General features: G+C 40.3%; 1 protein-coding gene across 1 annotated transcript in view; it reads right to left on the bottom strand.

Moving 5' to 3' along the window:
* Positions 1-2,976: 2,976 nt before the first annotated feature.
* The window catches only part of pigg (phosphatidylinositol glycan anchor biosynthesis class G (EMM blood group)), a 93,826-nt gene continuing 85,713 nt past the window's right edge, over positions 2,977-11,089 (bottom strand). The window contains exon 13 of the mRNA XM_082547723.1: positions 2,977-10,167. Coding sequence (XP_082403849.1) covers positions 9,945-10,167 — 223 coding nt within the window. The 3' untranslated portion in view covers positions 2,977-9,944. The remainder of the gene's footprint in view (positions 10,168-11,089) is intronic.

The raw sequence follows: 11,089 nt of genomic DNA, 5'->3' as shown, positions 1-11,089 counted from the left end.
TTTAAAGAGCAAGAGCTGTGTTGTAGATGAACGTGTGACAGTAACGAAGGTGAAATATGCAGGACTGTTTTCCACTTAACCCAAAGCCAAATGAAGGGCATCACGATTGTAACAGATTCCTGTTGAACACGGTAAAGCAGCTTGTTGCCTTTTTCCCTGCACACCATACTTGTGTGTGTAGTTTGTCCCCAGAGCAGTTTCACTGAGGGCCTGACAATCTCACCAGCAGCCAGAAACATGCAGTTTGACACGCTTTGACTTCACTGAAGAAGCGTGTCCAGTACAGCCTTTTCATGTACAGTTTGGTCACACTTTAGGCTCTTTAGCAACATTTAGTTAAGCACACTTGAGCGTAGTTCTACAGACAGGCTTCCACACAGCAAAATCACATGACTCACAAGCAGAGTTTAACAGCTCCTGACAGTGTGGGTCATTTCATAAAGTCGGATTCATTGTGTTGGAAAAGCTTCGCAAGGAATCTTTAACTTTGTCCTAGCACATATTTCTTATCTAGTCTGTTTCACAGGCATGAGCATAACAAATTAACAGCTGTGTGGGAGGTTTTATTACAAAAAATAATAAAACAAAACAATGACATTTGGTTATGGTGTTAGGATGGGCTGAAAGCTGCTGTTTCCTGTCTGACTCCATGTCTTTGCTCGTATATAGATTCCAACATTTAAAGTCTTTTGAAAGAAGAAATTTTCTCTTTTGACACATGTGGCACAGATCGCAAAGATTAAAATTTTTACAGAGCGAGAAAGAAAAAGAGTTTTCCATATTCGATGCACCAGGCTCGGAGCAGGATTGGAGCAGGACACTTTCCTTTCACAGAGATGCCTGGAGTGAAAAGAGTGGGGCAGATATCAGGGTATTCATGAGCCCACAGCTGAGCACTGCAGTCTTGCTGTTTGGGCCAAAAACACAGCCACATCACCTCGATGGTCTCAGCTGCTGTTTGTGCCGACATGTTTACACCCTGCAACGTTCCAGAGTTGATGGTCTCCTTGTAGCGTTTCAGTGTAATCCTTCAGAGGCCAGAGCCTGAGGGTGGTCACCACAACAACAACCATGAGTCGGGCTAGAAGGAATGTCCCTCTTGAACTAGATATCTGCATCTGAGTATGAGGTGAAACCTTAGAGGAAGAAGGCCAAGATAACTACTGAGATTATTTAATCATCATTATTTATTTTCCTGAAATAACACAAATGATTGAACAACAGGCTGGAGCTTTTGTTTTATATGTTCACTTTGAGACGTCAATAAAGAAAACAGAAGAAAACAATTCCAAAGCATCATTATTTCATACACGGCAGTGGTCATACAGTATCTCATTTGTATGCTTAGCGTATTAAAACTGCATTCATTAAAGAAGGACATCCTTCCTGGTTGACATCAGTTACACTTTAATTTATTAGTAATTTCCCACTTATGGACTTTTTTAAAATAAATGTGGTGAGTTTCTCACATTGAGCAGATAAATCAGCTGCTCATCCTCCTCCCGCTTCCCTCCTTTTCTTCCAGTCTGTTTTTGATGTCAGAGCTTTGTGTATTTTTTTTTACCCAGCTACAGTATACAGCAACATCGTGTCTCAGTGGACACAACCTTCACCGACTCAGTTAGTGCAGCTTAAATATCACTTCTTTCTTTTGTTTGTTATCCATCGTCTTGCCTGAGGAAAATACGAGGAGGTAGACCTTTGCTGGCTTCATCCACGGACACTCTTCAATTTTAGTTTCAGTCAATGAAGAGTTATTGTTGCAGCAGTACTTTTCCATGACACACCTCTGAATGAATGTGTTTACTTACATTCAGATTCACTAACGTATGCATGGAGGTAAGGATGAAACTGGTCAGAGCTCACATTTCATGAATCCAGAGTAATTTTCTGTGGGCACTTTCACAGTATGCACATTTCTGTGCTCATATCGGTGAATGAAGGACCAATGGTTGAGATTCTCTGTCCCCAATAAAGCCACAGAAAAGGCCAAAAGAATTACAACCTCATTCAATCAATCAATCAAGGCTTTATTCGCCACTTGAGGTTGAAAAGTGAAGTTTGACTGTTTGGACACCTGGCGGCACCTTTGCCAATTGGACGGGAGTCTGCTCATCTGATCAGAAGCTCTCGTAAACCCGGGAATCGAAAAGTGGGCCCTAAGGCCTGGGAACACCTCAATCCCTCAGAGCAAGCTAGAAGGCACGATTACTCAAAAGCTGTAGAAAAAAGGTGATTGGATTCAACTTGAATTGCTTGAATTCAGCCAAGAGGAAACTCTTAACAGCCTACATAGAGAATCGTGCATCATGAAAACAAGCAAAAGAAGAAAATATTAGATATGTGTACTTCAGTATGGCCTAAAACTGCACAAACCAACCATATCGATGCTTTCACGTGTGTATCTATTATTTCCAGCTGGTTTCTAGTTTCGAGTCAATATTTTCAATTAAAAGCTCACTGAATTCAGCTTTGTGTGCCTTACATTTGTGGCATGAGGGCTATAACACATCTTGGGTGCATCATCGCTTTGGAGGTTTTAAAAGAGACTCCTACTCAGAAGCGAGCAGAGCGTGGAATGTGTGGCTCCTTTAATGGTGGCATTGAAGTCCAGCTCCTGAAGGCATAAAATAATTATTTAGTGGGTGGATAGCAGATAGAGGGATGATTACTAAATTATCATCCTCCTACTTCTATACTGTATGTTAAGATACGCTAGGTGCCCTTTCACAGATGGTTTTATGTCCAATTTTACTAAATCAGTAGGAAACTTTGAGACTCTAGTGAAAAGTGCATCATATGTCATCCATCCTCCAGAGCAGGAGGAATCAAGACAGATGGCTTCCACCCAGGATGCAAGAAGCTGAAAGACAATTTAATGGGCAGCTAATCACTAATATCACAGGAGGAACGTGTGCACATCCTTATCAAAACACTTAATGTAACAGCTTGTAGGAATCACACAAATCCTGCAGAGGAAGTCTTTTATTTTAATATGGAGAACATAAACAGATGATTCTTGTAGGTCTGTCACTTTTCACATTAATAAACAAACCCCAAACACTAACTCAGAAAACTACAGATATAAAAGAGGGATTTTCAACATAAAGGCAGATTTTATCTGATTAAACACCTAATTCATCAAATACAGACAGAGGAGTGAAGTGTTTGAATACAGAAACAGTATGAATTGCATAGTTTACCACAGGCTAGATTAGGAAAAAACAAAATACAACAAAAGAAAACATGAGGGCTGTTGCCAAATTATGAACAGGAGAAAACAAAAAGGTTTAAAAACAGACTGACATCACTGTGGAATGTGGAGTGCAGGTCACACAGAAATACAAGAGTCATCTCAACACAGATGGGCAAAAATAACCCCACACACAGTCAGGTTATGATGTGATGTACAACACATGCCTAAAAGCTTTCGACCATGTGAACAAAACAATTATTCGGATCTATTTCATGGTCTGCTGGATACTTGGATACAGAGGAAGGAGTTTAAACTGTCACAGTGTTGCCTCATCACGCTGGTGAGAAGCTGTTCCGAGGCTTCTGATCGTTTTATAGATGAATTGTGAAGTTTTCAAAAAGATTAAATAACTTAACAAACGAACTCGGCTCTTTACTGTGAGCCGAGCATTTCAGCTACAATGACGCAGACAACAATTCTGGTTTTCAAACATCATCTCCTCCTCTTGTTTTGAAGTGACGACTGATCAATAAAACCCCTTTGCTTCACCTGACAACAGCTTATTGCATTCTTTAAATGTTTGATCCAAGTCTTGGTCTCATTGGACATTTAACAGACAGTATTAACAGAAACGAGGAAAAAAAATACCCACCTATAGACAACAAAATAACCCCATAAATTAAACAAAAGCTCTAATCATAAAACCAACCCTGGAACCTGATTTATAGTGTACTGTGTTCTATAGAGATGATCTGGCATGCACTTTCTAACAAAAGTAATCAAATAAAGCTGCCACAACTCCCTGAAAGCACTAATGCTATAGCAGATATTTTTCAAGCAGCAACTTAAGAAGGTTAAAAATGAAGCTAAAGCTTAAGTGCGAAAAACTGCAGTAAATCAAGTAAATCAATCCCCAGAGTCCCATGTTAAAAAACAAAAAGAAACTACTACCTTGGTCTCTATAGATAGTGTCCCCTCTCTGAATGTGATCACCTTTTTAATTTTTATAATTCAGCTGGACAGTGGTAGTGGCAGCTTTGACTGTCGGGTGTTCTGACAAAGGTAGCTAGAGCCTAGTGTGGAATTATAGAATTACAAATGATATTGCGGCGTGAGTGGTACAGGTTATCCAAGACGTTTGCGCATGAGTTTTGTGAGTCATTTAATATTTATTTGTCTATTTTTTAGCACTAAATGTTCGATATTTGTGTGTCTTACTTTGCATGTGTAAAAACTCTCAATGCCACTTGCTAACTACAGTGGCTAGCGTTAGCTAATGACTTAGCACTCTGCCTTTTTATCCAAGTGTAATCACCTCTGGTTCCAACTAACCAAACATGGTGACAATAAATATGCTAATGTTAAAGCTTAAAGTTACAGCATGTACAACTGCAGCTTGCAGTCAACTGAATTCTGTTTTCTCATCCCTCCTAATTCAAGTGACAATTCGAGTGACTATTTGTTCCGGAGGAAACTGTAAAACTTTCTGAAAGGAGTCCAATATGTCAGTCTAAAGTAAAGTTTACTTCTGTCTGATGACAAGGACACTGACGTCAGTTGTTGAGGATATCGTAAACTTTTCTGTTGGTAAGTGCTGCTGTTTTTGTTGCTGTTAGCCTGTGTTAGCTGCTGTTAGCCAGCTTTAATGAAACTTTAGGCGGCAGCCTCGCCTCTGTCAGTGCGCCCCAGGGTGGCTGTGGCTACAATGTAGCTTGCCATCACCAGTGTGTGAATGGGTGCGTGAATGGGTGGATGACTGGATATGTAAAGTGCTTTGGGGTCCTTAGGGACTAGTAAAAGCGCTATATAAATACAGGCCATTTACCATTTATTTAAAGTGGATCTCGACTAGGTCTTGGAAAAAAGGATTTAATCTCAGCGAGACTTTTAGCTGGATAAATAAAGGATAAGAAGATTGTTGGACTCAAACAATAAACTCTCATACGGGATAAAAATCTAATCAAACAGTGGGAAGGTGAATTTTAGCATAATTTAGCATGTTTAACATTAGCTGGCATAACGCTAGCTTGTAACCAGCTGTGGAGCACAGATGCAACAGGTGATTTCACCAACGGCTATATCCAGACATGGGCAATGACAATAAAGTTGAATTCTATTCTATTCTATTTTCTAAGATATTCTTACAATGTGGACATGTGCCATACCATGCTGTTACTGAAGTCTTCTCTTTTTCCTGCATTTTGATAAAGTAACCTTTGTTTTGCTGGATATTCATAAGCTATCCTATCATTCATTTCCAGCCTGATCAGCTCACTTTTACTCATGATGACAGGGCAGCGCAGAGACATCCGCACTCAAGTATCATTGCAAACAATGATGTCACCCACCACGGTGCGTGCTCCGCAGGGATTCAGTGCAGTACTATAAATCAAGCTTTTCGACTGCAGGAGTTTGTCAAACTCAACAGAACTGGTCAGGATTATAACGCAGCTTCACAAGATTTTTCACGAGGCCGATGAGATACAGACGGATGTTACTCTTTTCAAGCATAATTCATCATCGGCGCTGCAGTTCCCACAGAGCGGTTCATAATGTTTTATTCTTACAAAAAACAGAAAATCGATCTCCATCTGAGAAAATGTGTTGCTGTCATTCTAAATTTTTCTAAATCACTTTACAATCACAGGAGGAGATCTTGGTAAAAAACAAAACAAAACACAGTATGGGAATCCAGATTTAGTCGGATCAAGAGCTCGACTTGTAAAGACAGTGCGAGACCATTGGACAAGTCGAGCGAAGTGAAGCATGCTGACAGAATAATCCTGTAGATCATTATCTGGTTCATCAACTATTTACATCACACTTTGATATCTTTGTGAGATTCCTCGTTGAACTAACGAGAGGAAAAAGGCACTTGACAATAAGATGCTGCCAGTTTAGCTTTGAGGCTGGCTCCACCAAAAAAAGAAAGAAGAAAAAAAGCTAAATGTGTCCTCCCTGTAATGCAAACCAGCTCACCTGCAGTGATCCATATGCAGCGTGTGTCTGCCCCTGACCCCCCCTGCATTCAAATGCAAATCCTCTTGTTTGTCTGACTTTCCAATGATGCTCGGGGCATTTAAATTCCATTCTGTGCCGATGTAGTAAGCAGTGAGGTCCCTGTCAAGGTGAGTCACAGCAACAACAACGGCGGCAAAATAAAAGGTGACGAGCTCACCTCGCATCAAACAAAAATCTATTCAGGAAAACATGGAACACCAGTGTTGCCTCCTCTTCCCCCACTTTTCCCAGTTTGGCACCTGCTTCTCTGACGCCTCGGGGGGAGGGAGTCAGTGATCTTCGCCCCGGGTGAGACGCTGTTTCAATGCAGACAGCTCATCAAGGTGAGTGACAAGTGTTGGGGCGGGAACATGAGATTCACTTTGGTGTCTGGAGGTGAAAAGATGCATACCGAGTCTTTCAACTTGATTTTTTTTCCTGGTTAGAACTGCCAGGTTATGATCAACAAGAAGCTTTGAAGCAGTTGCTTCTGTTCGTCGACGTCAAAAGCCCATGAGTCAACAAAATAACTGCTGGAATGATGTCTTACTTTCTACTTTACACCACATCCCGCTGGATTAAAAGTCTAGCTTTTTGTGTTGGAGGCGGGGATATTTTCTTTTAACAAATTATACAAAATTGAAGCCAAACAGGAGGTTTGATGAGTGCTCCAGTCTTCACTGCAACTCAGACTTTACTTTCAAAACAAGAGTCCAAGCACACAGTGAGCTCCATTAAGTACTTGGACAGGGACACATTGTTTGCTCTCTTGGCTCCATACTCTTATTGCTTTGGATCGAAGCCAGCTTACATGCCAGTTTTACTTTGGTGGGATTCTCAGTTATACTGAAGAAACAGATTGAGTGGACGTTAAACAAAGTTTATGTCCGCGGCCCTCTGGCAGACACAAAATTTTACGAGTCGTGCATCGAAATCCAAACGAGAACAATTCATCATGTGAAATAAAGCCCTACTGAAAAGAAGAGGAATTATTAACCCAGTCTTTCTGGAACTTGTTCTGCAGTGTTTATAAACCGCCACACAGTTTTGGATTTTTACCAGCTGCAATTTCGCAATTTTGCAAGTAGAAATCAAAAGACAAACAGCAGTGAGCTCAAACAAATGCTGCCTCTGTGCAGTAAGAACATGTAAAGCTTCAGTGAAACATAAAATCAAAAAAGACTGAATGGAAAAAAACAACAGCATTATTCGTCCTTTTATCAAAAGCTGAAATTTGGATTTGAAGCTGAACAAAAGTTATTTAGATTTATACACAACATCAAACTCTTTCCTGTTTGCGTCTCTTTACTGAGCTCAACTTCATATGAATGTGGTCATTTACTGGGATACGAGTTCGTAAAGGAGGCTAATGCAGCAAAGACACAAAAAGACCCACAGACATAACTGCTCATTTCATCTGAACATATCGAACACCAAAGTCTGAACTTCTTGTGTCCACATCTTTCAGAATGTCACCAGACACTGGATGGTTACAGTTACAAAAACAGTAATAGAAAGAAAAGAACACAGTTTAGCTAACGGTTTAGTGCAGTGTACTGGAAATATTGTGCGATGTGCTCGAAAACTCCCACTCTGCACCCCCATGTTACACCCACACAGCTGTTTTCACTTACACTTGCCTGATTAGACTCTTTTCTCAAGACTGAGTGGGCATAAAGGAGCTCCACTTGATTGACGTCCCCCTCGAACTTCTGCTAATGTTGTTGGACCTTTTAAACCGAGACAACACACACACTTTCTCACAGCAGGTGTTTTAACATGAACACGGAGAAAGCACACGTAGTACTAAAAATACCAACAATGACTCCCGTAAGACGCAGCAGCCAGCATGAGCAACAGGAAGTTGAGATGATATTTTTTTTTATCATTTACACCTGAGCTCATCGTGCTGTGACAAAAGGCAACTGAGGTTGTGGTCGAATTGTCAAATATTGTCAAAACATAAAAAAGTGTTTGGCAGCCATAGCTGAGCTGGTTGAATGCCAAGGAAAAGAGCTTCAGTGCTACCTTTATTATTACCTGACTGTTTACAGGCCAAATATGAAGGTTATGCTACTTTATTAAAACTCTTCTTGTTGCTTTGCATGAAGTACTTTTTAGAAATCTTCTCTCACTTCATTTCATGGAAATTGTAACTTAGTTTACAGGGGGTTATGTTGTCATGTTGCTCGCTTCTGGGATCACAGTTAATGCCTTTTCCATGGGTAACCTGTGGTGTGTGGAAGACAATCAGTTCATCAAACTTGTCCGTACTAAGCCCAAAGGAAACGCAGTGAGCAGAGTTCATAAAGCACTGCAGCGACATGGATGGACTGGGATTCTGGAGGTCTCAGAGTGGGTCGGGTCAGAGATGTTAATCTCATGTTTCTGTGTAACTTCTCTTGTGTGTGTTTGACTTTTCTGAGCTGTTTTGTTTTGTGATATAAAACAAACAACAGCTCACAGCAGATGGCCCCGCCCCTCCCTGAGCCTGGTTCTGCTGGAAGTTTCTTCCTGTTAAACGGGAGTTTTTGCTTCCCACTGTCACCAAGTGCTTGCTTATAGTGGGTCAGCTGAATGTTGGGGTTTTCTCTGGATTATTGTAGGGTCTTTACTTTACAATATAAAGTGCCTCAAGGTAACTATTGTTGTGATTTGGCGCTGTATACAAAAACTTTAGTCACCAATATAAAAAACTGCTAGGTTGGTTTTCATGTTTTTCACAGTAACTTTCTAACTTTTGGAATAAATAAAGTCGATCTTATTTAGTTTTACTTAAGAGATGATCAAAGACTTAATAAAGGAAAAGCAAATTGATTCTTCAGCAGGAAGAAGTTTTATTATTAATCTAATCATTTTATTGTTGTGGTATATAGTTTTAAACTCCATCTAGTAAAAAGGTTGGTTATTCACATTCATATAGCCTGCATGAAACAACGTGATAAGAACACAGATGGCAAAATATCTAAGGCGGTATTTCCAGTATTTGATCTCTACCATAGAGGCGAACAATTCGGACAACTGCCAGCCTCCTAGAAAACACGCCTATAGTATCAAATCAAAATCTACGTTGCTTTGTTCTCAAGTTATCGCATTCACAAGATTTTCAGAAAGAAAAATCAGGTCCCGTGACTGAAACTGAAGCAGCTAAATGGAACTGAGTCATAATCATTAGTATTTGCACGTGTGCTCAAACTACCGTTAAGTAAGATCTTTTTCACTTTAGTGACATCGCATATTTCTCAGCATTAGTCTGTACATTTTCACCACTATAAAGCTCAGCATGAATAAGTGAAAACAACTATGAGGGTGCAAGTCGAGACTAAAACAAGTATTATCAAACGCTCACAGCACATTCACATCAAGCTCTCCAGTGTAACATCAAAGTCATTCAATTAATCATGGAGTCAAAGCGCCCGTTGCTGCTCACTGTACACTCATCCCTGAGGTATGTAAAAAAAAAAAAACCCTCTAAAATCTTTACATCATCTCATTTTTATTCATCCTCTTCAACACTTTTCTTTTTGGAAAAGAATTAAATATTTAAATATGCTTCTCAAAAATACATTAAAAGTGCATCCCCGAAGTATTTTTTGCAACAGAGTTCACAAACATCTATTCACATAATGTGAACAGAATTAACTTAGAGAGTGAAGGTGAGTACACTGTAGCGTGGATCAGGCTGAAAGTCCCACACAGTATAAGACCAAGTCTGATCCTTTAGGAGGGATTTTCAGTCTTTGGCTTCCTAAGACTTACTTGAGCTGGGGCTTTGTTCCATGGTGATGAAGAAGAGACAGACTCCTGCAGTCAGCAGGAGATGCATGGATTCGTACAGTAATTTGGGTGAAAAGACACTCCATATGAAGAGATGATAGCGCAGAACAGTTACCAGCACTATGTAGGCTGCGGCTGGCACAGACCTCAGCAGGGCCAAACAGTAGCAACCATGGCCGACTGCAACCGGGCTCCTGTGGAGAGGAAAAGGATTCATCAGAGAGGAAGATGCACTGCAGAGAGCAAAGCAGGCGACTGTACTGTGGATAATAGTCAAAACTTCCTGTGTAGAAAAGTTTTGATGTAAGCCAAGGTCATCCGAAGCTGCTTCATGTTTGTCGTGATGAAGTTGACTCGCTAAAAATGCAGATTGCTCAGTGATTCATAGCAGAGGCCACAATTTCGCATTTTTTCCTTTACACATGTACCCAGGAGAAGACTCTGATCCAATTATCTTGGCACAGTAATGCGGATTGCTGGCAAATTCTGATAAAGAAGTTAATGACTCTAAAACCTGCAAGATGGGATGGCGCGAGGAGATTAGGAGACGATGATGATGTAAAGCCAAACACGCACAGATATACAAAAGACTCGGTCTGTAATACACTGAAACACATGCGCCGGTTTGCTAAGGGATCTTCTTCATTACAGCAGGCAGAGTCCCAGCTGAGGGGGAGGAACTTTAAGTCTTTTCACAAGACAGGAAGGCAAACCAAAGGAGTAGGTGACATGCTAGGTAGACCGGTTAGCAGATGGATAGATAGAAACACACACTGATAATCACGTTTTACGACTCAGTGGATAACAGAGAAAATAAAAGGCTTGTGTGTATCATTGTTACTGCGCTTTCCTCAGTTGTAGAGGCAGAAATCATTTGAATAAACATTATTAAAATCTCCAAAAGCCACATCATGTTACTTAGTGGAAGCTAACATTTTCAGAAACTCAGTCTTTGTTTTGTAGAGTCTGAAGACGAAGTTCTTGGTGGAGGTGGAAGTGGTGGAGGTTGAAGAAAGCATACGTATGCATGCATGCATACGTACGTGTACATGTACATAACATTATGTAATTTAATTTAATTTTTTTAAATTTTCTATTTTATCTATTTCATTACAC

Source organism: Aulonocara stuartgranti (genome assembly GCF_965226115.1).
Source record: "Aulonocara stuartgranti genome assembly, chromosome: 2".
Taxonomy (NCBI): Eukaryota; Metazoa; Chordata; class Actinopteri; order Cichliformes; family Cichlidae; genus Aulonocara; species Aulonocara stuartgranti.
This window is presented reverse-complemented; position numbering and strand designations above follow the sequence as displayed.